This window comes from Saccopteryx leptura, chromosome 3 (genome assembly GCF_036850995.1).
Source record: "Saccopteryx leptura isolate mSacLep1 chromosome 3, mSacLep1_pri_phased_curated, whole genome shotgun sequence".
NCBI lineage: Eukaryota > Metazoa > Chordata > Mammalia > Chiroptera > Emballonuridae > Saccopteryx > Saccopteryx leptura.
In genome coordinates this window covers 225,105,400-225,132,744 of record NC_089505.1, presented here as the reverse complement: position 1 = coordinate 225,132,744, position 27,345 = coordinate 225,105,400, and the positions used below count along the sequence as shown (strand labels likewise).

General features: G+C 44.1%; 1 protein-coding gene across 1 annotated transcript; it reads left to right on the top strand.

Moving 5' to 3' along the window:
- Nucleotides 1-1,208: 1,208 nt before the first annotated feature.
- On the top strand, nt 1,209-15,642 carry SLC20A1 (solute carrier family 20 member 1). The gene is made up of 11 exons (XM_066377728.1): nt 1,209-1,405; nt 1,657-2,285; nt 2,381-2,521; nt 2,708-2,793; nt 7,666-7,762; nt 10,330-10,449; nt 11,873-12,142; nt 12,257-12,815; nt 13,127-13,312; nt 13,882-13,966; nt 14,756-15,642. Exons 2-11 carry the CDS (start codon nt 1,919-1,921, stop codon nt 14,924-14,926), a joined length of 2,082 nt encoding a protein of 693 aa, XP_066233825.1. The 5' UTR covers nt 1,209-1,405; nt 1,657-1,918; the 3' UTR covers nt 14,927-15,642.
- The last annotated feature ends 11,703 nt before the right edge of the window (nt 15,643-27,345 follow it).

Sequence of the window (27,345 nt, the reverse complement as noted above, 5' to 3'; positions counted from 1 at the left end):
ATCTCACTACAACTCTGACACAAGACCATGAACTTCTTCTCCCATGGCATGATCAATTTTCTTAATCTCAGGCTGTATGATGAAATGCCACTGAATGTGCAGAGCAAATTTTATTGTGAAAACTACATTATAGACCATGTAGGGAGGCAAAGTCCATTTATCTTCCGAGATGGGATGCAGAGAACATGGACTTTCATCCTTTTCTACATCCTGAAACAGGTATATTCAAGGAAAGAGCAAAAATGTTAATTAGCATGTACTGAATGCCCTGAGTTCTAGTCACATTCACACACAGTGACCAGAGGAGGATTGAGGTCGGTTGAGGCCCCGGGCCCAGAAGAAAATATCGGGCTCCTTATATTAGAAGAAAGTGTAAAGTTGGGGTTTTGCCGGGTTCGGTGCTCTTCAGAAGTCGCTTGAAATCCGCCTCTGACGGTGACACTGAATTAGCACCACATGGCAGGTACTTATCGCTAACAATTCACATTCGGGAGGGAGAAGTGGGCGATTTGAGACTTGCTTCCAGTGACGCAGTGCAGCGATCAGGAGCCAGTACTGGACTTTTCGCATTGGTGTCTTCCCTGCTGCAGCGCAAAAATCACAGGCCCCTGAGGGGGTCGGTGACCCTGGGCGGGTCGGTGAGCCCGGGCGTCCTGGGGCCTGGGGAAGCTCTCAGGGATGGCCTGGTTCTGTGACTGCTGTCCACTCCGTCTCCACCCATTCTGCAACTGCGGGAGCGAGGCCACCCCATGAACACCTTCTTGCCCCCCTCTCCGGGCGGGGCAGTGCCAATCTGGCTAAGGACATCACAGGGGCGACAACGTGCAGACTGGACCTGCAACATCACCGGCCAGGTGCGGTCTCCTGGTTCCAGATGGCACTCAAAGTGCGCCGGGTTACAGATGTGCCTGAAGTACAGCTGGGCGCATCTGCTGGGCAAGTGGGGGTTTGTGTAAGGAACCGGGAGCCACCATGGTCGGGGCTTCTGCAACCCAGCAGATAATCCCCGCAGTTACCAAACTGTGTGGTCAGACCGGGCGGAGACACCCAGCACAGCACTCTCTCCACCCCAGGTGATCAGCTGCTCTTGACGGCGAAGCCTCTGGTGCTGGACCAGCCAATGAACGCTGCCGCCAGGCATTCCGGCTGGGCCTGCGAGCCCGCCGGTGTGCGTCACTGAGGGCGGGGCTCTCAGCTGGAGCGCGCGCGCGGTAGGTCACGTGCTCCTCGGCTGCTATAAGGTGAGGCTGCGGCGGGTCCCACCGTAGTGATGGCTGCCGGCGTGCGCTGCTAGTTGGTTGTGCTGCGCTGCTGAGGCACTACGCGGCTTGCCCGAGGTCCCAACCTGCCTGCCGTGTGCTCGCTGCCTGGACCTCTCCGTCCCTGCTCGCCCTCGTCTCCTGTGGTGAGTGGGGCGCTGCGGTGACGGGCGCTTTCTCTCCAGGCGGGCGGGGTTCCGGCCTGCGGCGCCCGCCTGCCCCAGCCTTTTTGGCGGCCCCCGAGCGCGGGAGCGGGAGCGGGAGCGGCCTTTTTCTGTATTCTCTGAGGGCGCGTGGGCAGGCGCAGGGAGGGGCCCACCACGTGCTGGCCGTGCATCCTGCCCCGAGCGCTGGGCAGCGGCCGTGGGCGTGAGCCATCGTGGTTCTGTGTCCCCAGGATGATTCTGCGTCCCCGAGCGTCCCCGCCATGGCCTTCCGCGCCACGCCGCTAGCCCCCCGGAGCTCGACACGTCCTGGACCTCAGATACCCGCGCACAGCGTATAGCAGTGACCGGCCCGGTGTCTGCCGCAGTTTACAGTATTTAATTTTATATAATATATATTATTTATTTGAGCGTCTGTGATACCTCATACTCATTCTGTTTACACGCCTGAAAGCCGCTCAGTAGTTCTTGGTAGTTAAGGCCGCTGCTTTGGGGATGGCGTCCACCGCGACCACGCTGGTGGCCAGCACCGTGGCCGCCGCATCCACACGGGTGGTCAGCACCGTGGCTGCGGCTGCGGGCCAGGACTACCTGTGGATGCTGATCCTGGGCTTCGTCATCGCTTTCGTACTGGCTTTCTCCGTGGGCGCCAATGACGTGGCGAATTCCTTTGGGACGGCTGTGGGCTCCGGGGTGGTGACCCTGAAGCAGGCCTGCATCCTCGCTAGCATCTTTGAGACGGTGGGCTCTGTTCTTCTGGGGGCCAAAGTGAGTGAGACCATCAGGAAGGGCCTGATTGATGTGGAAATGTACAACTCGACCCAGAACCTGCTGATGGCCGGCTCGGTCAGTGCCATGTTTGGTAAGTTCTGTAGTGTGTCATTCCCCCCTTCCTTCGGAATGTGCTAGGCACATGAAATTTTGCCATTTACTAAATGAAACTCGACTGTGTTTCAGGTTCTGCTGTGTGGCAACTAATGGCTTCGTTTTTGAAGCTTCCCATTTCTGGAACCCATTGTATTGTTGGTGCGACCATTGGTTTCTCCCTTGTGGCAAAAGGGCAGGAGGGTGTCAAGTGGTCTGAACTGGTGAAAATTGGTATGTTTAATTCAAAATGGATTCTTAATTTTTTATTCTTGTTATGTTCCATGGCATTATGGATGGGAGTTTGTTGTGTAAAAGGAAGGGACAGACTGAAGTTCTAAAACAGTACAGAAATATAAAGTGTGTTTTGGGTCTTGATTTTCATTTGTTAACATTTGTTCTAAATGTGTTCTATTTCAGTGATGTCTTGGTTTGTTTCTCCGCTGCTTTCTGGTATCATGTCTGGAATTTTATTTTTCCTTGTTCGAGCATTCATCCTCCGTAAGGTAATCTTTTTTCCCACCTTTTATGACCTTGATTGGATTACACTGAGTGGTGTTCAAACTGATAACATTCCTGCAAATATGGTTGGTGTATAGGTATATAGCTTTGGAAAGTTGAAAATTCTTTGTGCCTGTACAACTTTTGTATGTTGCTAGGTTCTCTGAAAGATGCAAGCTTTTAATACCTGAAGGTGTTCAGGAGGGGAAATTGAATGAGTGCTGTGGTGTGCCAAGGAACAGGGGAGACTGGGACTGGAGAGTTAGGGCAATGTATTTAGAGTGGTTTTGTCCAGCTGTGTGCAGATTTCTTTAAACCATCATGCAAACCGTTTTGAATTATAAGCTTGGGGTTCAGAAAGGCATAACATTCTCTGCAGCTTTTTCATAGTGCCACTTAAATAGAGTGGTTTTGGTCTATATAGCTAATTCAGTAGAGCTGATTGTCATAACCTGATTATAAGCATCTAGGTAGGAACATTAATTGTTATAGTGGTTAGACTCAACTTTCACAGAATAGGTGAAAAGAATCAGAGAAGGTTGTTTTGTTTTGTTTTTCTTGGCCAGAAAAAAAAATGCAGATAGCCATTAATTTCCTGTCTACTTGAAAATCCCTTTTCAGGGACTTGATAGCATTTCTTTTATCAAGAAGTCTGAATCTGGCTCCAAAGTGGGCAAGGGGTGTTGTCATTGGACTGAGTTACAGCAAGCATAAATGCATTTTTCTAAGGAAACAAAGTTGTCCTTTTTCTGAGATGAATGGCTCTTAACTGTCCATTGTAAGATCATTTTAAAAATGCATTTAAACTGTAGAAATCTGAGTGAAGGAAGATAGGTAGCTTAGTCCCCAGGGTAAGAGTATGTTCAGACCCGCTTGTTTGGTCTAGTTCTAGGCTTCTGTAGGGAAGGATTTGTATCTTTTCTCTTTTAGAAACTCTGACAAGTGATTCCTGATCAGTTTCCCATGGCATGAGTCTGGCAGAATGAAGCAGTTAAATACTTCAGTACTTTGAAAATTTGAAACATTTATAATCTGGGATAATATGAGAGTAAACAGTTCATTGATATTAGCTGGTATTTATACAGCAGGCTGGTATGGCTATACTTACTTTCTCACTTCCCAAAGCTATCTCAGATGTCAATGTGATGCGTAAATTGGAGGTTTACCAGTAGTCCCAGACCAGATGTTTTAGTATTATTAGAGTCACTCAGCTTCCCCTGTACCAAGAGAATTGTTAGAGAACCAAGAGAATTTGAGAATCCCTTATTAGGGATTCCTGCTTATATAAAGGTTTATACTGGGTCTGCTGATTGATTTTTGGGAAGAGATGCATCTGATTCAGGATGGATTTTGTAGGTCTCAGGACAAAACAAACCACTTCTTTCTAGGGAATGAAGTGCTCTGAGATGCCCAGATCTCTTGTTTGGGGAATGCATGCCAGGTATTTTTACCCCTGGTTATTGAGAGCTTCAGTTAAATATATTAATTTCTTAACTCTCTGTTCCTTGTGTGGATATGAGGGTGGACAGGATCAAGAATGATTGCAAAAGTGTTTAAAACAATACTGGCTTTGAGGATCTTCCTCACTTTTACCCCTCACCCCCACCCCAACCCCAGTCCTGGGGTGCATACTCTTGTTCATACACTGTGTCCAGGCTGTCAGTACCTTGAGTTTTCAGGCAGTGAGTGGTAATATTTCTGGTTAGTTAGGCTTTAAATCTCAAGAAAATGTACTTAGACATGTAACCTTTGGGGGTCCTGGCTGTTAAAATCTTCCAACCTTAGTTTTTGTTTTAGAAATTAGTGTTGAAATTGCTTTTTAAAAGTTTATTCTTGAGCCTTCACCGGGTGGCTCAGTTGGTTAGAACATCCTCCCCATACACCAAAGTTGACAGTTTGATCCCCAGTCAGGGCACGTACAGGAATCAACCAATGAATGCATAAGTAAACGGAACAACAAATCCATGTTTCTCTCTCTCTCTTTCTCCCTCTCCTCTCCTTTCTCCCTCCCTCTCCCTCCCTACTTCTCTCCTTCTCTCTGACTCCCTCCCAAATAGGGGAAGGGGAAGTTTTCCTGTTGAGGGTTTAAATTCTAATCAAAGAAAACAGGTCTTTCAGCATTCTCCTTTCTATTAGGAACCACACTGACTATATCTAGGACATCTTTTCAAACTCAAAGAAACCTTTTTCTTTAGACAAAAACTTACTGGAACATTCAATATGTAAAACATGAACTGTAGTGGTTGAAAATGGGGGTTATAGAGACCTCTTTCCTAACCCGCATAAATGAGACACATTTTTTTCCTGGTAAAATTTTAAGGAGTGTCATTTGGGTCATACGGTAATAAGTAGTTCATAAAATTGTTAGCTCTGATTACCTCTTGGGAGGGACTGAGGTGGCTGGATAGTCCGGCCACCTCAGTGGAGAGATACTGCTCAGGTTTCTCCTTTTTTCTAGACTCTTGTGAACCTTGGGATTTTTAGTCCATGAACCTGCTGTTTCATAATAAACGACTAGTGCCGCTTATTCTGCATCTTATTCCCGGGTAATTGATTGCTGGCTACCTTGGAATGTGTAATTGGACTGTGCAGAAAAATAAATGACTACGTGGACTACTTCCTCTTTGACCAACCAGTTACAGTTTGATTTGAAACCACAATGCCAACTATTATTTGAAAATCTGTTAAGAGTAGTCTATATATGCTTAAGTCTGTAGAACGCTAATGAGTTTTGATTGGGGGTGGGTGTCCTAGGTTCCTTGGAAAGTTTACTTAAAATTATAGATAGTTCTTAAAAGAAAACTGTATATACACCTCAGGTTCATAACCTATTGACTGCTCTTGGGGTATGACCCACATTTGTTGAGTTGCTCAGTGATGCTTAACAGTCCCTCAGTTCTATAGGTTATTGTTTACATTTTGGCTATTTATGTATAAATAGGGGAGCTAAAACTTAGTGCTTTTTGTTTTTTTAATTTTTCCATTGATTTGAGAGAGAGAAGGAGGGGGAAGGAAAGAGAGAAGAGAAAGAAACATCAACTCATTACACTTGGTTGTTCCATTTAGTTGTTTCCTCATTGATCACCTCTCGTACATGCCCTGACATGGTGGGGATCAAACTTGTGACCTTGGTGAGTCCAGACAGCGCTCTATCCACTGACCTACCCAGCAGGGCCAGGGTGCTTTTAAGTGAGGGCCCATCTCTACTGATTTGGAGTGGCACCTTTACTTTCTCTTGTCTCGTTGATCTTAAGCCACTGCTTTTCTCTCCCCAGTGTACTGGTGTTTTGTTGGAAGCTTTAGGATCACTTTTGGATCTTTTTCTCTCCCTGCCCAAGATTTTCCATTGGATTATGGTCAAGATAGTAAGCCTTTAGTCCAACATCTTTACAGTTTAGCCTTCTCATGTACATATTCAGATTCATGCTCTCATGCTTTGTTTTCCTGTGGAATTGGTACACATTTGTAAGTGGAACTCTTCTTGTCTCCATTCACACGGGCCTCTATGCTGTTCCTTAAATATTTTAAGTTTTTGCCTTTGTGCTTTCTGTCTGACCCTGCCCTTCCCTGCCCCCCACAGTTGGCTTCTTCTCTACTCCTGGGTGTATACATGCTTATTGACTTACTCATTTGTTTCTTTGCTCCACTGATACTTCTACCTCCCCAAATTAAATTGTACTCCTTCCATCACTACCCCCTTACCCTTCTTTATTTTCCCTCGTATCATTTGTTGGTGCTTTACATACATTATTCTGTGCTAGAATGTAAATGTCAGCTCTGTGAGGGCAGGGACTTTGTCTCATCCACTTCTGTATTTCTGAGCCCAGACTAGGGCTTGGCACACTCTGTTGAATGAGGGGTAATCCAATGTATGATTGGTTTTTAGCTTAGCACTTCGGTAAATCATTAATAATAGCATATTTATCAGACTTTAGATAAGGTGGTTGTTAATAAGTATATTCTTCTACATATTGTATTTTTAAAGAAATCTTTGCAGCTATAAAGTCAGGTAAAAAATGTTCTAACATCTCATGGTCTGCTTCTTGACAACTCTTACAAACAAATGTCTAGTACACCTTCAGGTATGTGTTCAGATCTGCACCTAGACAACAGGTACCTTGAAACACTGGGTGTTGAAACTGTTTTCTGTTTTTGTTTTTTTTTTGGGGGGGGGGGGTTGGCCATTACCTACCAGTGACTGGTATAGATAGATAGATAGTCTTGTTAAAAACGGGGTGGGTGGGGGGACTCAAACAAAAACCAAACATAAACTTAAAATTCAGGTAGGTGTAGATCATCAGCCATGATGAACAGACTTCCAGGAGCAGATGCAGGAAAAGGCTGAATGGCTTTGGGAACTACTGTGGAGAAACAGTTACTGGGGTTGGAATTCTTTTTTTTTTTTTTTTTTTGCATTTTTCTGAAGTTGGAAACAGAGAGACAGTCAGACAGACTCCCGCATGTGCCCGACCGGGATCCACCCGGCACCCATGGGGCGATGCTCTGCCCACCAGGGGGGGATGCTCTGCCCATCCTGGGCGTCGCCATGTTGTGACCAGAGCCACTCTAGCGCCTGAGGCAGAGGCCACAGAGCCATCCCCAGCGCCCGGGCCATCTCTGCTCCAATGGAGCCTTGGCTGCGGGAGGGGAAGAGAGAGACAGAGAGGAAGGCGTGGCGGAGGGGTGGAGAAGCAAATGGGCTCTTCTCCTGTGTGCCCTGGCCAGGAATCGAACCCGGGTCCTCTGCACGCTAGGCCGACGCTCTACCGCTGAGCCAACCGGCCAGGGCCTGGGGTTGGAATTCCTGACCCTGCCCTTTTTACAAGGCTCTCTAGACATGGGTTAATTATCACAGCTTTTTAAATGTTAATTTTCAGGCAGATCCAGTTCCTAATGGTTTGCGAGCTTTGCCAGTTTTCTATGCTTGCACGGTTGGAATAAACCTGTTTTCCATCATGTATACTGGAGCACCTTGTAAGTACATACCAAAATAATCAGATGTGAATTTAAAGTTGTTTACAAAACTTGCATTAAATGCCCAATTTACCCCTTTTTGCTTTACAGGGCTGAAATCTCCTAGAAGGTGGCTGGCCTGCACCCATTTCAGAAGGCTGCAGGCTAGTGTATGCTGAGTTAACCAGTTAACCTAGATAGGTTTTCAACCAGAGACCTGCTCAGATTCTAAATCACTACAGACCTTTACCCTTTAGTCTTCACAGGACCCAAGATAATATGGTCTTCTCCCTCCCTTTCTCCTATATATACTAAAAATACTGCTATTGGTACTGGCCTCAACTGCTGACTGCTGAAGAGTTCTTAGTTATGTCTGGTCTTCAGTAATCAGCCATTTAGCACTAGTTTGCTGGATATTCTTGTTTTTCTCTCCCAAACGGAGCTCCTTTTGTTTCTGTGTACTAAAGTTACTCTCCTGAACCTGCTTGAATGAGAAGAGTTGAGATGTTTAACACCTTGTCTAAGTGCACGAGGAAGAAGAATTCATGCAGCTAAGAGGAAAAGTAATTTGTGATAATGTAAAGATTGAAATATGGTTACTTTATTTTGGGGCTAAAACAATTTAAGGATTATATTATGATACATATTAAGCACCTAAAAAAGATTGACAACTTGTAACTTGTCGAGCAGGGCTCTACCTGCTCTGAGCAGCTCATTTGCGCTGTCTGGGGTCATTGGGCACAAGGGGTTTTGACCATTAAGTCAGAGCTCTTGATCATTTGACTGATGCACTGGAAGAAACACGTGTATGTTGTTGCCTAGGACACATGCGCATATAGCAAGGGAGAGGGGGAAAGGGAAATGGAATAGAAGCTGGAAGCTATGTGAACTTACTGTGTGCTGTGCACTCATATTTTCAGATATTCTTTCTAGTACTTTTTAATACACTGCTCACAAAAATTGGGATATTTTATAGCTTCATATTAATTTTTTAAATATCCCCTAATTTTTGTGAGCAGTATACTTGTGGCTCCCTAAATGGATTTCCTTTTTTTTTTTTTTTTAATTTTCCCATTGATGTGAGAGGGTAAGGGAGGGAAGGGGGGAGAAAGAGAGAGAGAGAAAGAAAAGCATCAACTCATTGTTCCACCTAGTTGTTCCATTTAGTTTTGTACTCAGTACTCATTGATTGCTTCTCATTTGTGCCCTGACTGGGGATTGAACCCATGATGTCAGCGTGCCAAGATGACACCCTAAACACAGGCACCTGCCTAGGCCCTGATTTCATTTCAGACTAATGGATTCCCTCACTGAAGTAATGTCATTAATCAAAAATGCGAGTTAAGTATTTTTAACCTTTGTCTTTATTCTTGTAAGTCAGGAGAGAATGTGGCCAACTTTATGAGAATATTGATCTTTTTAGGGCATATGAGCCTCCTTATGAAATGATGCAGGCAAAGAAAGCTTGCTTGCAGTATTTCCATTCTGTTTTATATTGGGTTCTTCATGCTAAACTGAGAAGTCTGAGGGGCTCTTAGCGCTGCTGTTTTGTGTAGCAGCAGCAAAGCTCATAGTTTAGTGGAATTAGAAACATTTTCAATCATTTTTGAAAAGGGAACTTGGATGTTTTTGTTTTGAACTTTGTGGATCATTTACAAGAAAAAGCACTCTCATTTCCCCTTTTTGACTTGGAATGTGGGCAAATTTAAATTGTGATGGAGATTGATCAAATTTCATGTATATTTTAGTTTGTATGATTTAACTACATGATCAAGCTTGAAAGTAGGAATTAAAATGAAAGAATTTATGGTCACTATAAAACTTGTGTTTAGAAGGGTCCTCAACCAAGATTCTAAGGTGTTTTGCCTCTATCATTAATAGTACATTCGAGGCTGTGAGCCTACTGATATTTCGGTGATAAGCAAATGGTGACAAATATTAATGAACCCTGAGCCTTAGGAGAAGTAGACAAGTTTCTAAGATACAGTTTGTAAGTGAAACTACCACTATTTTCTTTTTGTGAAAGACAGCCCTTTGAACTGTTCTTATCTTTTGATAGATATTATCCTCGGTTTCCTGTATCTTAGTTTGATATTGATCTAAGATAACCTTGTTAAAGGGTTTTGCTGTAGGCTAGTAAAATGACTGTGATAACTCCACAGAGAATTATATCAGTATGACGTGACTATAGGTACCTTCCTATGTAATGTGCACAGCCACCATCTGGAGGCTGGGGAGTGGGGTGGTTCCTTTTTTTTCATAACTAATTATAGATTATCAGTATAGTGATCCCCCCTATCATTAAGGCAAAGAAAGGAAAAAAGCTAGTTTGTGAAGGAGCATGGATGGGAGAGGTCAGCCCCGCAGGTATTTAAAGTGGGTGAGACTGGTGTGGGTTTCAGGTGACAGTTGGATTTTCCTCCCAAGTTTGTACAGCCACAAGCACAGTAGATCCTGTGGACTAAGGCTGGCAGCCACTGTAAGGATGGTGGGCTGGCGTGAGAAACCCGAGTCCTCACAGGAGGGTTACACGCTATTGCAAGGGCTGTAGCCCTGGGGTTTTCAAGATGCACCGTTTTATCTCCTAGTGCTGGGCTTTGACAAACTTCCTCTGTGGGGCACCATCCTCATCTCGGTGGGATGTGCAGTTCTCTGTGCCCTTATCGTCTGGTTCTTTGTATGTCCCAGGATGAAGAGGAAAATTGAACGTAAGTAACACATTGTGGTAGAAAATTTAACTCGTAATGTGCTTATTTCTTTTTTGTTTGGTCACCTATAGAAATTTACTGTTTGACTAGATTGGCAAAGTCAGAAATTTTAAATGGGTATTTGAGATATGGGTTTATCCGGAGTATGTTCTTCCTGACTTAAAATGACGTAAGACTGGTCAGAAGGAATGTTGGATCTATGCTGTGGACACAAGCTAGGCATTTATTTAATCTGTCCTTTTCCTGTACCATGATCAGTTGCCAGTGATGATAAACAAGTACAGATCTGTAGCCTACATTAAGTGAGAGTACTTAAGGACACTTAAGGGTACCTTAATGAAAAATAAGGGGCAGGCACAAAATGTTTTCATAGAGGAAATGTTTGCCCTATTTACATCTGTGTATAACTTCAGATTTAGATGCTCAAAGCTACAGCTGATGTGTATTTCTGACTTTCCAGTTCTCAGGATTGTAACACAAATTCTAGAGGGGCATATTTTCAAGTGTTAGGCATCATTTAGACAGGCCATTACTACACGTAGTATTGTGTTGTTAAACACTAAATTTGGGTTAGTATCAATCTTAAATCTGTATTCCTTTCTTTACTGGTGGATTTCTCTTAATAGCAATATAATCTTTCTCTGCCCCTTTCACTTGCAAGTGCTCAGTGGTTTAGTTCGCTCTTTGGAAGGGAGGCGGCACGGGCAGCGTGGCCAATGTCTGTTGGAGCAGTGCTGTGTCATGCAGCTGCTCTGAGGTGCCTGAGCGCAGGGCGGGAGTGAGGCCCTCAGGACCGCTGACCTCACTTCCCTCAGGCTGGGAGATGATGGTTCAAGTCTGCTAATGTTTTATATCCTGGTCTGTAGCTCAACTGTGATGCCTGAATAAGCGTGTAAACACAATGGGTGTTGGCATGGTAGGCAGAAAATATTCCTGCCTTCTTGTGGAATTCAAAATCGTAGGCACATCTCTGTTTTATGGAAGTAAAAATTAAAGTTGTCATCTTTCAGTTGCCTGCACTGAACTGTGTTGCTTTGCTTCAGTCCCCAGAGGGGATTTTGGAGGAATTCCTTTCTTAAAAATACGAACTCAAAGCAGTCCAAATTTTCAATCCTTTGCCAGCCATGGTTTGAATCACCTTTCACTACAGAACAATCAGCAAGGAGCTCAGCGTGGTTCATGTTGTGTAAAGGGTTGTAAAGAACAGCAGCGGAGCCTGCAAGCCTTTGCTGTCGGGTCCTCTACTGAGACACTGCAGCCCTTGGCCCCATGTGTCCTGTATCGCTGGTCATGGCATGTGACAGATAAAACAGACGGGAAGATTATTCTGAATTTTATTGAAGTTCACATAGTTCTTATTTTGAGGTGGGGAAAGGGAACAGGTTGGTTTGGTGAAAATCACACAAAACCCCCATTTTTCTAGGAGAAATAAAGTCTAGTCCTTCAGAAAGCCCCTTAATGGAAAAAAAGAATAGCTTGAAAGAAGATCATGAAGAAGCAAAATTATCTCTCAGTGACATTGAAACCAGGAGTCCCATTTCTGAGGTGGGGCCTGCCATGGTGCCCCTGCGGGCTGTGGTGGAAGAGAGGACCGTCTGCTTCAAGCTGGGAGACTTGGAGGAAGCGCCGGAGCGAGAGCGGCTTCCCAGTGTGGACCTGAAAGAGGAAACCAGCCTGGACAGTGCCATGAATGGTGAGTGGAATTTCTTCGGTGGGGAAGTCGTTTCACTTTTCTGCTGGTGCGGAGGTGCACTGTTGCGTCCTGATGATCTTTGTGTTGAGTGTGTCACCTTTTGGTCTTGGCCAGGTGCAGTGCAGCTGCCTAATGGGAACCTTGTTCAGTTCAACCAGGCCGTCAGCAACCAGATCAACTCCAGTGGCCACTACCAGTATCACACCGTGCACAAAGACTCTGGCCTATACAAAGAGCTGCTGCACAAGCTGCATCTTGCGAAGGTGGGTGACTGCATGGGAGATTCTGGTGACAAGCCCTTGAGGCGCAACAATAGCTACACTTCCTATACCATGGCAATTTGTGGCATGCCTTTGGATTCATTCCGTGCCAAAGAAGGTGAGCAGAAAGGGGAGGAGATGGAGAAGCTGACGTGGCCAAACGCGGAGAGCAAGAAGCGAATTCGAATGGACAGTTACACCAGCTACTGCAATGCTGTGTCTGACATTCACTCGGCCTCCGAGATGGACATGAGCGCCAAGGCAGAGATGGGTCTGGGTGACAGAAAAGGAAGCAGTAGCTCTCTAGAAGAATGGAATGACCAGGATAAACCAGAAGTGTCTCTCCTCTTCCAGTTCCTGCAGATCCTTACAGCCTGCTTTGGCTCATTTGCACATGGTGGCAATGATGTCAGGTCAGTGACTGAATCTCCACATCATTCGTTCTAGTCTTAAACTGCTCACGTTTTTATAAGGCTGTGCTTGTGGCTGTGGTGCTTATACCATCTGTGGGACTCAATAATCTAGGTCAGATGAGGTAATAACAGTTTTGACTTAATAAAATAAGCAGTAAAGTTTTTTTCTTTAGAGAGAATTCTGTGGATACTAAAACTGATATTGTTAAGTGACCTTCAAGCTTCAGTCAAGACTACTAGTAAGTTATTTAGCCAACCACAGCTTGTCAGTTCTGCCTAAAAACTTACCTTTGCCCTCATTTTTCTTTCAGCAATGCCATTGGCCCTCTGGTCGCTCTGTACCTGGTTTATGACACTAGAGATGTGTCTTCAAAAGTAGCAACCCCAATATGGCTTCTGCTGTATGGTGGTGTTGGGATCTGTCTTGGTCTGTGGGTCTGGGGAAGGAGAGTCATCCAGACCATGGGCAAAGATCTGACACCGATCACCCCCTCCAGGTGAGCTGGGAAAGTGGGGCTTGTTGCTGAGTACACAGTGGCCGTGTGGCGGCGCTGCCACGGATAACTTGCTGGTTCAAGTAACTCAGTTTGTGTATGTTCTTGGTGTTCCTATTGTTGTTGGGAACTTTTTAAATTTAACCTGTTATCTGGACCTTAAACCTAATTTTGGTCAAATATTCATTCAACTGCAGTGATCTTACTACAGAACAACTTTTTCTGAAGAAAGATAGATGTGCTAAGATTGAACTGCTGTGTATACTTTTCCTTTGTTTTACTTGGGAGCCAAGACTGATGTTTACCAAATTTTTTAAAATACAAGTATAAATGTTATTAATGGGCTTCCAGAAAACCTTAAAAAAACTCAAAACGTTAGAGAAGAGAGAGAAGAAAATTCTTGTGTCCTGATTGAAAGTAAAGTAGATTTTAAGAATTCTAACAAATTAAAGAGGTCCATGGAAACTGTCATTGAGTGGGGCACCACAAGATGGCATTAACTTTGAGGTAGTGTTAGCTTATCAAAAAAAAATCAATTTCATTCTTGACAAGTCATGTTTTTGTATCTCCAGTGGCTTCAGTATTGAACTGGCATCTGCCCTCACTGTGGTAACTGCATCCAACATTGGCCTTCCCATCAGTACAACGCATTGTAAAGTAAGCAGAATGTCACATGCTGTGTCACTGAATGGTTCTGGTAATATATGGGCTTTTTAATTTTATTTTTACTTTGGTTTAGAAAGCTTTATAGTGGAGTCTTGAAGAATTGTATGTTTAGGACATTTCAAGAATTTGAAGGCTCACATTATGTAATTACTGTGTCTGTTACCCTTATTTAAGTACAAACGCATTCTTCCCAAACGATCAAACATTCTTTCATGTGGAGCAGGCACGTCTGTGAGGCCTGCTGGATGGTTGAAGGGCAGTGTATTGAAAGCCTGTCAGGACTGAAGACTAAGAAGAATAGCCCTAAGGTTGCTTGGTGACCGTATAGTAACTGGGGGGAAAGGAAGAAACCATCCTGAGGGGGAGTTTCGGGGGCTCGTCATGGAGCCTGTGCCTCACCCTTTCAGGTTCTCTTGCCAGGTGATCTGTCAGCTCTTAGGTCTAATGTTAGCCTCACTCTAGAATGATCTTTGTAAAACCTACAAAGCATCTTGTAAAGCAGCTAATTATTATTAGTGCAGTTCATTAAATTCCAGTGGCTTAGAAGGGAAAGAGGAAGTGTTTTTTTCCAATCACATTTTATCCTAGTTAACAAATTTAATGGCTGGGTTTTTATATTGCCTTCATCGTCCTACAGATAATCTCCTTAACCTGTTACAAACCAGCTTTCATGAGCTCAGTCTAGTCCAGCAGTCGGGCTCCTTCCCTATTCCAGTCATGCATCTCTGTACCAGTTATCATCCGCACTCAGTAACCAGTTCTCTCCTGTTTCTCTCCTAGGTGGGCTCTGTTGTGTCCGTTGGCTGGCTCCGATCCAAAAAGGCTGTTGACTGGCGACTTTTTCGCAACATTTTCATGGCCTGGTTTGTCACAGTCCCCATTTCTGGTGTGATCAGTGCTGCTATCATGGCGGTCTTCAGATACGTCATCCTGGAGCCGGAAGCTATTTGAGATGAGAAATGTGTCAGCGTTTGGGCCACCTTAGCATTGCTGCTCCCCTGAATGATTACAGTGTTACAGAAGACCCAGGACAATCTTTAAGCTTGGGAGGTGTGGGGAGGAAGTGTTACTTGTGCTACAGTTGCTTTTGTGCTAAATATGACTTGTCTTAAAATTAGCTGTTTAAATAGCCAGTTTCCACTGGTTCCTATTGGCTGTGATTTCCTGTACATATTTATCTTTTTGTATCTGGCTTCAGTTCTATTATGTTTTAATGTCTCTGAAGATAACTTGTGATTCTTTTTTTTTAAACACCATTCAGAGCCATGCTCTGCTTGGTAGTGTCACCAGCTTCTGCCCGAACACGTACAGGGATTAACAACAAAACATATGAAGCTCCCCATGTAGTCTCTTAGACAAATAGTCATTTGCACTCTGCCCTCCTGTTGGTAGAGGCAAGTTCTGCTGGCATTTATGGGAACTTGTGAAGAGAAGAGGTTCTTGGGCACAATGAGAATTTAAATGAGGAACTTCTTTGCAAGCAGTTTACTGACATTGCTATGAAGAAGTAGGAAGAAAAGCCTCTGGCAGTCGTGGTTTCTGTAATATTTCTGACAGTGTGGGATGGATGAATGAAGTGGAGTGTGAACTTTGGGTAAGTTAGATGGCACAGCCTTCCATGTTCATCTGTCTACCTCTTAACTAAATAAAAAAGGCTACAGTTTTTAAGAAAATTTGTTTTGTGGTTTTTGTTTATATGTGAAGAATTGGGCTCCTCATTTAGCTGTATGCTGTTAACAAGTCAGACCTGCACCCAACTCCAAGTTTCCCACTCCTCCCTGCTGTGGTTCCTGTGATCATTACACATGACAATCCTCCATGGGCACTATTGGAAGTGTGACATTTTTCCCTTTAATAAAATTAATCCCAATTACAGTTGATATTCAATATTGTATGAGTTTCAGGTGTGTACATTTTTCCTTTAGCACAGCCTGGATATTTTCACATTGGCCCATACAGATCTATCTACTCTCAGAGTTTTCCTGTTTGATTGGACTTTTGTTTCTAGCGTTGCTATTACAAAGAATGCTTAAATGAGTGTGTGTGTGGCTGAGATTTGTTAAAAAATCCTCAGTGTTGGTCCTGGCTGGGTAGCTCAGTTGATTAGGGCATCGTCCTGACGTGCTGAGGTTGTGGATTTGATCACTGGTCAGGGCACACACAAGAATCAACCAATGATGGCATGAATAAGGGGAACAACAAATTGATGTTTCTCCTTTCTCTAAACCCCCTCCCCCAAACCAATAAAAGATAAAGAAGTGGTTATTTAAAATCCTCAGTGTTGCATTGCGTTCTTCAGTTCTGACCATTCTTTCTTATGCTTGGTCAGAATAGTTACTGGAACAGTGTTGTTTTGCAAACGAGGTTGATAGTTCCTGTCCCAAGAGGTAGTTTTAGGAAGATGCTTTTTGGCAACCGGACGTTTTCTGTACTCCAGCCCTTGAGAGTTGCTGTGGATCTCACCCTTTACAGACAATGAAAGGGGCCTAGGGAATATTTATCTTTCACAATGAAAGTTAGCAGAGAGTGGACATTAATTTTAGTCTTGGGGCCGGCTGGAGGTAGCCTTGTGGCTTTGTTTGAGGAAGGAGAGCAGTGCTGTCATAAAGGGGAACTTGGTGCTACACTGAGCTGAGGGTTCTGGAGAAGAGCCTCTGAATTGATACACTGGTTTCCTCTCCTGGAGCCATATGCCCTTACACAGTCCAGCCTCTGTCTGTCCTGTGGTTAAATGGAGAATAGTAACCCTCCTCGACATTTTCCCCATGGCTCAGGAAAGGACAGCTGGGAAGATGCTAGAACCACAGATGTGAAGGAAGCCCAGGAACAAGGAACAGACCTGAGGGAGTATTTCTATATAGAATGAATGATACCTGCCATGGCCAGGAACATGCTGCTGGGAGCCTATATTTCTTGGATACAGATGTTCCCTTTTTGTAATTAAAAATAAATAGCTTATTTTTAAATCAAGGTTATATGTGCATGTTTTACAGAGTCAGATGATTCAACAAGGCTTGTAACAACAATGGGGTTGCCACTACCATTTGGGGGTTGCCTAAGGCACCTGTTTTCCATCCTGGTTATCTCCAGATCCCACCTTCAGTGTATAATTGGGTCTTAATTTTGTTAAATTCAATGTTTTGAGTATTTAAAAGGGAGTGCTGAGTCATAAAGTGACTATACCATGATCACTTTCCTTGACATTTTGTTTTTCCTGCAGCAAGTTGTCTTTTTGTTGCTGTTGTTCTCGTCACTAATTAATTCATCTCAAAACCACCAGTTGTCTAACTTTGTTTAGGACCATCACAGGCAATGACAGGAATAATCTCCATCACTTATGGAAGCTCACTCACAGCTTCTGACCTGTCCCAATCTAGATAAGTTGCACATCTGATTCCTGAACTCTTTCTCGTCATTCTGGGAACTTCTTTTATCACCTTTGTTGTATTTCCTGTAGCCCATTTTTCTTTTTTTCTTGGCTTATTCCCTTGTTTTGAGAGAAAATGCCCTCTAGCAGCTTCCTGCAAGTGTTGGGGAGGATGTTTTGAGACCTTTCATGTCTGAATGTGTTTTTAGTCTGTCTTCACATTTAACTGGTAATTTGAGTATAGAATCCAGGTTCGAAATAATTCTCTTTCAGGGTATTGATGGCACTGCATTCAGTGGTGCTGTGGAAGTCTGAGCCCTTTCTGATGATCGTGTGTGTGACCCGCCTTCCTTTCTGGAAGCTTGCTGGGACATATACTGCCTTAGTGTTGGAAGCTTGACAGTGAAGAGTTATGTTTTTATCCAGTGGACTGAATACTTCACTTTTTTGAAGTCCAGAAATTCGCATCCTTCTGTTCTAGGGACTTCCTGAATTACATTGATACCCTACACACTTTCTTTCTTTTTCTTTTTTCGTGTGTGTGTGTGTGTGTGTGTGTGTGTGTCAGAGACAGAGAGAGAGGGACAGATAAGGACAGACAGAAAGGGAGAGATATGAGAAACATCAATTCTTCGTTGCAGTTCCTTAGTTGTTCATTAATTGATTTCTCCTATGTGCCTTGACTGGGGGGGCTACAGCAGACCGAGTAATCCCTTGCTCAAGCCAGCAACCTTGGGCTCAAGCTGGTGAGCCTTGCTTAAACCAGATGAGCCTGCGCTCAAGCTGGCGCCCTCGGGTCTCGAACCTGGGTCCTCTGCATCCCAGTCCAAAGCTCTATCCACTGCGCCACTGCCTGGTCAGGCTCTTTTTTTTAGCTTTCTAAGCTATTGATCTAGTCCTCTCATTTCCCAGTTTTTTGTTCAATACATACTTGTTTTTCTGACCTTGTCCTTTATGTCCTATTTCTTTCATTTATTTTTTGAGAGAGAGAAAAAGGAAGGGAGAGAGATGAGAAGCATCAACTTGTATATGTAGTACTTTAGTTGTTCATTGATTGCTTCTCATATTTGCCTGGACTGGGGGGCTCAAGCTGAGCCAGTGACCCCTTGCTCAAGCCAGCAACCTTGGGATCAAGCCAGCAACCTAGGGATTGTTCAAGCCAGTGACCTTCAGGCTCAAGCCAGTGACCCTGTGATCACGATGATCTCGCATTTAAACCATCAATACTATGCTCAAGCTGGCGAGGCTGCACTCCAACCGGATGAGCCTGTGCTCAAGCTAGTGACCTCACGGTTTTAAACTTGGGACCTCATCGTCCCAGGTTGATGTTCTATCCACCGTGCCACCTCCAGTCAGGCTATGTCCTCTTTCAAAAAGACACAGTAACTTTTTTGAAAATATTAATAATTTTAATTTGTTAAAATATTTCCTATTTTTCATTCTGGCTTTTTCTCTGGTCTGTGTCATGCTGAAGCTTTGCCCTGTTTCTAGTGCTCTACAGTCATCTGGTATTGAAGATCATGCTGAACTGTGGTGGAAGGGTCAGTGTGGGGAGACACTGGCAGTGCTGTGGGCCTTTGTCTCAGGCAGTGGTTCTCAACTAGTGACTTTTGTCCCCCTACCCCCTGGAATATTGAGACTTTTGGTCATCATAGTTGGGAGATGCTACTGGCCAGAGATGTTGCTATAAGCACCACACAGTATATAGAGGTGGCCTCCAGAACAAAGAATTACCTGGTCTAAAATGCCAAAAGTGTTGACGTGGAGAAACCCTTGGCTAGGTTTCTTGGGACAGTCCCAGAGAAGGGTGAAATAGGGCTAAGTATGACTGTCACAGTGGTGGGGCTGGGGGAAGAAATCTCTGTATAGGGTGGGCCAAAGTTGGTTTGCAATTGTGAGTACAGAAAACACAGTTTATTTTTATATTACTATTATTGCATTCTTTTCTATATGAACAAAACGGTGAACCTCCTTTTGCCCCACCCTGTATGTATTTCTTCCTGTTTTCAGCATGGGTAGTTCCTGCTTTGTGGCTCCGATATGCACGAATTTGATACCACAGTTTGAGTAAATAACCCATTCCCCTAACAACGTGGTTCAAATTTCAGTTGCTTGCTGTGGTACATTAACAATGAGCATGTGCATGACGCACAAACTTGAATGCTAGCCCTTCAGTCCAGAAATCACATTTATACAACAGATGCACATCAGCATCAGAGACTGGGTAACTGCTTTAGAAGTCTGTTGGTGATTGGCTGCTGAACATCTGTTACTCCGTTTACTCACAGATGACAAAGCTTTTGTTGGTGTCACCTCCTGTTCTCCTGGCAGCACATATGCTGCAGAGATAGTGCTTCTAACACCACTGATGGGTTGGCTCCAGATCCTCTTAAGGGCTTTAACAAAAGTGGGAAAACTTGCTTTTTACCATCAGACACAGTTCTCATCAGTTCAGCCAGTGGACAAAAAGGTTATTTCAACTTTTCATGGACTTTTGCACAGGCTATTAATGCTGAGGTTTGGAAGAAATTGAAAGCATCATAGCAAAAAGTGACAGCAATACCCAATGTGCAGAATTCAAACTGACTCTAAACTGACTTGCGTTTGACCATGGGAAGACTGACTGATGCTGCTGCTGTCTGAGAGGAACTTAGTGAAGGTGACCTTGTCAGCCTGAGGGAGGAAAGTGTGATGAAAAGCATGCAGATGTCACAGAGGAACTGACTGACCAAAACTTCACATGCAGGGACTTCTTGGAGATGGTTCATGACAGTGAAAAAAAAGTATTACATTGGAAGCCAATCCCCAAACACTTTAATCCCAATATTTTAAATGATTTAAATTGCAGTGTGCTAAATAAAGAGCAGTTTTACTATTTTTTTATTTCCATATTCACTTACAACTGTTATTTTTTAATGTTTTGACATAAAATTTTAAAGCTCATGGGACAACCATATTACCTATTGGTTATTAGATCACTGTGCATGCGCATGTTTGAGGACCCATGACGACTATGCAGAGTGAAGATGACCTTTGTGTCACTTGCCCTCAACTCTGTCCACTGCTCCCCAATCCATGGACCTTCCATTGCACCCTTTATAAAATGAACTTCTAGTCTATTGCCACATGGAACTCAATGCCTGATTGCAGTATGGGGCACAGGATATGGGGGCTTAACTGCTGCTGCTTAAAAACGTTTAATCGTGGAGATTCCAAGTATATATGAAAATAGAAGAGGGTAATGAGCCCCACGTAGCACATGCCCACCATCCAGCTCTAAGAGCAGTCAGCATTCTGCTCTTGTTTCTGTTCTTCCTCACACATTAACATTTTTTACTGGAGTATTTTACACCAAACATCATCTCACCTGTACATTACTGGATGATATGTCTAAAATATAGTTTCATTTTTAATGTCACCAGAAGGTTCCCTGACTGCTTCTTAGACTTTCACCCTGTTTGGTTTATCCCTCATGTCTCTTCCAGGGTCACCTGTTCTCTGATTAGAGCCTTTCAGTGGTCAGCTTAGCTGTGGCCATCTTGGGTCGGCCACCTGTTCCCATGTGCTATCCAGCTGCCACAGTCCTATGCGTTTTGTCTCCTAGCTCGATGACTGTCTCTACAGTAGTCCCTTATTGCCATTTTGGGGGTGTTTCAGAGGTAGGTTAAGGTAAATGTTTCAATCTGTCTTTACCTAGGAATCCTTGACTAATTGATATTTTAGTAGTTTTCTTAAAAGTGAAAGATTGAACTTGTCTGGTGGTAGTGCAGTGGATAGAGCATCGGCCTGAGATGCTAAAGTCCTAGGTTTGAAACCCTGAGGTTGCTAGCTTGAGTGTGGGCTCACCAGCTTGAGCGTGGGCTCACCAGCTTGAGTGTGGAGTCACTGGCTTGAGTGTGAGATCATTGACATGATCCCATGGTTGCTGGCTTGAGCTCAAGGTCGCTGCTTGAGCAAGGGGTCACTGGCTCAGCTGAAGCCTCCTAGTCAAGGTACGTGTGAGAAGCAATCAATGAACAACTAAGGTGCTGCAACTATGAGTCGATGCTTCTCATCTCTCTCCCTTCCTCTCTCTTGCTTTAAAAAAAAAAAAGTGAAAGATTTATTGGAATGTTTAAATTGAAAAATTTTTGAACAACTAAACATATAAAGTAGAGAATGGAAGGACCTTGTATGTTTTTCCATTTCCCAGTCCCATTACCCAAAGATAACTGTCAAACTGTCAACAGCGTGCATACCTTGTTAGGCTTTTTGCTTGTGCATGTGTGCACATATGTGTGCATGTGGGCGCACACACACACACTCAGCATTTTTCTGAGAGATGAAGCTGCTTCTTCCTTGGTAAAGTCCCCTGAGGGTCTAAAAGTTAAATGGTGTCATTCACAGAATAAACAGGTCAGTGTTGAGTCACTTGGTTAACTTACTACCGTAGTTGAGGACTGGATAAATGTTATACAGTCATGCACTTGTTTACTTGTAAGTCTCCATCACCTTTGCAAGCTGAGCCAAGCTTTAGGCTAAGCTGGCACTTTCAACAGTCCATTTCCTGATTGGCAAGGAAATAAAGGATTTGTTCTCAGCCTACCACACTCTTGACCGCAGGCAAGCTAAAGCTGCTCAGAGACCAAGAGACAGTAAGACTTGCTCACTAAGAGCTGGGTTGTGGTATTTTCTATAAAATCCAAGGGCATGGGACACTCAGTCTGTTAACCACTGTGTTTGTGCAGCATATAAGATTCACAAATAACTTAAATCACCAATGACTTTCTCTTGCCTCATGCCTAAATCTTGTTCAGTGCTCCAAATTTAGATAAGGCTGCTGAGCTCCTGTCCCGAGGTGTGGAAGTCACTTACTTGTCTTTAGCACGCTGTGGGACCTAAATTCTGATTCTTTACTCACCCACTGTTTCACCGGGGCCTCTGAGGGGTCTGAAGAGTTGGGAAGAGTCATGAGCTGGAGACCCCTGAGGCTCCCCTCCTACAGTGTTACTTTGGGGTAGATGGAGACTCTTGGGACTATTAATTGATTTTTAAAATAACTATGAAAATGAAACACTAGAGCTGTTGGCTGGCAGTAGTCCCTGTCTTTCTGACGGCCAGGCTCTTGTGCAGACCCCTTTTGTTCTGTTCAGACAGGATGCGGATTTCTCTGTCTCATCTGCACAGGCAGATCTGTGCAAGCCTCATCCACACAGCCAAGTGCTGTGTACTCAGAGAGGCAAGATAGTTATTTTCTGGGGACTGCTGAAATGATAGCAGGGCCTCCTCTCCCAGAGTAGGACTGCTGAAGACCTAGATTGCAGGCTTCTACCTCCTGCAATTCATTCTATTTCTAGCAGCCACCAAATGCTGTCTAATTGCAGGCTTGGGCTGAACGCCTCAGCAGTGTTTCTCACTGTGCTAATTGGAAAAATATAATTTTCAATTTACTGTGTCCTGCTTTGCAGAATAATAGTTGGCAGCTGGGTTGCCAGTTTGACTCCTAAAGTGAAACAGTATATTTTAGTTTAGCACTAAGGATAATGGACCTTTGGAAATCCCGGGGAGACCGCACTGTGTACAAAGACCATTAGAGATCAAATGGCAGCCTATAAGAACCAAGTGCCTATTGCTTTGATGTATTTTTCTGGGATCTTTTATTAAATTAAATTTCACTTATAAATTTTTTGGATGGGACAAGTTTCTGGGAATGTTAGTCAATACTTCCAGTATTGACAGTCCTATGATAGGCCTTGTGCGTTCCTTTTTGATTTGGAAAGGGGGTAATTTTCTTTAGGCTAAGAGCTTGGCTTCTAGCAGGCTATCTACCAGCCTCAATTGCCAGCTCTTTGGAAACACTGTCAGCTTGTGATATAAAGTTGACATTTGTTTTTACTTAGAGCGGCTTTGTCATGTCCACATAAAATCACTGTCTGGCATAGAGAAAGGCTTTAAATGTAAAGTTTCCATTGGAATTAGATGTCTTGAAGGCAGCTGGTTCCTCCTGTGTAGGGATGGGGTAGTGGTCGGGAACAGAAGCTTGGGAGCCAGGCCTGTCTGGGTTCTACTTCCAGCTCTACCACTTACTAGCTGTGTATCCAGAAGGTTGTTTAATCTCTCTAAGCCTCAGTTCCTTTGTCTAAAAATTAATGATAATAATGGTACTTATGTCACCAGATTTTCATGAGAATTAAGTAAAATAATGCACATAAAAGGTGCAGTGCCTGATACTTTATAAACAGTGTTTATTAACTAATCTCATCATCCAAATAAATATGTAGCTTTTCTTTTTAATTTTTATTTTATTTATTCATTTTAGAGAGGAGAGAGAGGGAGAGAGAGAGAAAGAGAGAGAGAGAGACAGGGGGAGGAGCAGGAAGCATCAACTCCCATATGTGCCTTGACCAGGCAAGCCCAGGGTTTCGAGCCGGCGACCTCAGCATTTCCAGGTCGACGCTTTATCCACTGCACCACCACAGGTCAGGCTGTAGCTTTTCTTGGTATGGTAATGTTTAACTTGACAGTGATTCCCTAGGGGCCTTCTTTGACTGTGGTATGACAAGTACCTTTCCTTAATGACACTTTATTTTTAAAATCTGAAATGAAGGACTTAATTTAATGGATTGCCTTTGAAGACAAGTATACAAGACACCATATAAATTAGGATTAGGTTAAATCTGCCAGCAGAAATACCAAAACCAGAGAAGAAAGTTGATTTCTCCTCCAAGTGTGAGAAGCGCAAGCGCTGTTCTAGGGGTGCCATGGTCACCAGGGTAGGAAGGGGAGCTCCATCCTCAACATGTGATTACCACCCAAGACACAAGGGCCCAAAGATGCCAGTTGTTATTTTAGTAACATTAAATGTGATCACTCAGAGTCCTGATGCCTTGGTGAGATAAAGGTATACAGCAGAGGGTGTGACCAGAGTCCCTCTTGGTACCAACCTCTACATCAGAATCCGGTAAGAAGGCAGAAATCAGAGGTGTTTAACAGAATTTAATCAAAGAGTTGGTAACTATATAGTTAGAAAGTGTTAACCATGTGATTAAAATGTCCCAAAGCAAACACTAAGGTGTCATGGAGGTAGCAACTATAGCGGCTGGGGAAACAGGAGGTTGGAAATATTAAAACTTTAGGAGCTTGGAGAGGAGCCTGCGAAGCTGACAGACCTGGGGAAGGGGCACCGGGTGGCTGGTGCAGGTGTATCAACTCGGAAGAGTCAGCCCACACCTTGGGGAGGACATGGTGGCAGCTAGTGACTTTGAGAGGGCTGCTAATCTGCAAACAGAGTCAGCAGCTGCAGAGGAGGAAACTGCTGCATCAGTGAGGAAAGGTGGGGTGACCTTCATGGGGACAGGAAGCAGACAGGCAGAAAGTTGCTCTGCAAGCCCCTCTCAGCTCCCTGACACAGACCACAGCAGGGAAGCAGCTACTGACAAAGGTGTCTGAGGACACCGTGGCCCAGCCTTGCCACGAAGTGCCACAAAGTTTATAGGCTTAACAAGTGATACAGGGTGTCTGCCAGATTTTTCCACTTCAAAAGTATCCTTGATCTTTCAGATTGTGTGAATATCCAACAGTCTTTTGTCCAGTGGTCTTAGTGTCCACTGGTGAATCTCACCCAAATCAGTTATTACTACAGTGGTTGTAAAATGTTGATTTTTCTTTTTTTCTCGATCCTTACATGTATTAGTTGGCATTCCTTGATGAAGGAGAACTTTCCCTCCGACCTTACCCCTTGCCCTGCAAAATGTAGTTTTCGGTGGGCTGGCCACATGCCCAGATGGCCACCCAGTGCCACTGGGAAAGGGAGAGCAGACCCTGGGGGGCGTGGCCCTCCTTCACAGTCCCAGCCCAAGCAGCTTGACTTGAATTGTGAAAGCTCCAGCAGGAACCAGAAGGATCGCATTTTGTTTTACACAGGAAAGCCTGAGGGAATACAAGTTGACTTCACAGGCGCCTGTGTCTCAGGGTCATATTCCCCTCCCAGGCCAGGGTTCTCAGTCTGGGTTGCACAGCGGCCTCCCCGGGGAGCGGAGGCCTGGCTTCCATCCAGAGTCCCGGGATGTAACTGGTACAGGTATGACCTGGGCACCAGAACTTTTGGAAGCTCTCTTGAGGATTCCACAGGCTTCCAGGCGGAGAACTCTGAAACCAGGAGCCCACACTGGTCACACCGGGTAAATGAGGGCTCTGTGTTCCGTTCCCTCAGGAGGGATGAGGGCACTGCGCAAGGTTTCCTGGCATACCTAGCTTCCAAAACTCTGCCCACTGTTAGTGTTTGACCACATGGCCTATTTGTACATTTGATTTCTCCCTTTCAAACAAAACAGAACAAAACAGTAGACTGTTCCCAAATGCAGTGTGACCCAACCAGTCCAGATTCAGGCAACCAGGTTTTAGAGTGCTCCTTGTGACTTCAGTCACAAACTCATTGGAGCTTCTATAAAAATGGAAGCATGTTTTTCTGCCTTAAGATGGAGTGGAGGAGAGAGGTTGAAGGTGAGTGAACACACAGGGGGGCTGTCCATGTGACAGTGGCAGCAATTGCTACTCCACGCTGAGCCCCAGGCACGCCCCTGGCATTGTGCTATATATGTAAATAAAGAGGGCCTTCATAACTTTTTAAATTTGATGTGAAATATTTCAAGTGTAGAAAAGGTTATATAAATAAGAAAAATAATGAGCACTAACGTACTCACCACATAGTGTAAGGTTCCAGGGCCTGCATTGGCTTTCCCTGGTTCCACTCAGGATGACTAACTACTGACTGAATTTAGTGCTCATTATTTCTTTTAATTGTTTTTTTTTATTTGTGTGACAGAGACAGAGAGAGAGTCACATAGGGACAGACAGGAAGGGAGAGAGATGAGAAGCATCAATTCTTTGTTGAAGTGCCTTAGTTGTTCCTTGATTGCTTTCTCATATGTGCCTTGACTGTGGGGCTACAGCAGAATGAGTGACCCTTTGCTCAATCCAGCGACCTTGGACTCAAGCTGGCAGGCCTTGCTCAAACCAGATAAGCCTGCACTCAAACTGGAGACCTCTGGATCTCGAACCTGGGTCCTCCGCGTCCCAGTCCGATGCTTTCTTCACTGCGCCACCACCTGGCCAGGCTCCTTTAGTTTTATTATACGCATTTGCATCCCTAAGTGACACATACAATTGTTTTGCATGTTTCCGAGCTCTATGGAAATGCATTCTCATACAAATGCTATTTGTTGTTTAGCACTGTAGTTGTGAGATTTCTCCATGTCTGTATGGGCTCATTCATGACCTCACACAGTTTATCTGATTTCCTGGTTAACACTTAGATGGTTGCTAATTTTTGGCACTTGAAAACAGTGCTACTTGTGTGGGTTTCCCTGGGCACCTATACAGGAATTTCTTTGGGGTCCAAATCAAGGGCTAGAATTGCTATATTGTAGTATATATTCATCTTTAACCTTATCAGATCTTATTGAAAGGGTCTCCAAAATTGAACTAGTTTGTACTCTCATCACCACCAGAGTTCCAGGTCTGTGCCTTTGCAAATGCTTCGTATTGTCAAACTTAAAAGTTTTTGCCAAATAGATTATTTCTTAATCCAACAATCCTATGGGTTCAACTTCTTATGTCAGGTGAAGAAATCAGGTGTCAGATATTAAGTCATTTTTCTAGGGTCACGGCAAGTAATTGATACAGCTGATTCTAACCAAGTCTATCAGATGCCAAAGTGCTTGATTAATACAGTGTGTCTGTAAAGTCATGGTGCACTTTTGACCGGTCACAGGAAAGCAACAAAAGACGATAGAAATGTGAAATCTGCACCAAATAAAAGGAAAACCCTCCTAGTTTCTGTAGGGTGATGTGACAGCATGTGCACATGCACAGGTGATGACATTACACCATGTATACAGTGGAGCAGCCCATGGCCATGCCAGTCGAGATGTGGACGGTACAGATGAAAGTTCAGTGTGTTCTGTGGCTCACTAAATTCAAATCCATGATCAAAGTGCAACGTGAATATCGGCGCGTTTATAAC

Coding starts and splice junctions, on each gene's coding strand:
- SLC20A1 (XM_066377728.1), top strand. CDS start 1,919: ATGGCGTCCACCGCGACCACGCTGGTGGCCAGCACCGTGGCCGCCGCA. Junction 2,794..7,665: donor GAGCATTCATCCTCCGTAAG/GTAATCTTTTTT, acceptor GTTAATTTTCAG/GCAGATCCAGTTCCTAATGG. Junction 7,763..10,329: donor CATGTATACTGGAGCACCTT/GTAAGTACATAC, acceptor TTTATCTCCTAG/TGCTGGGCTTTGACAAACTT.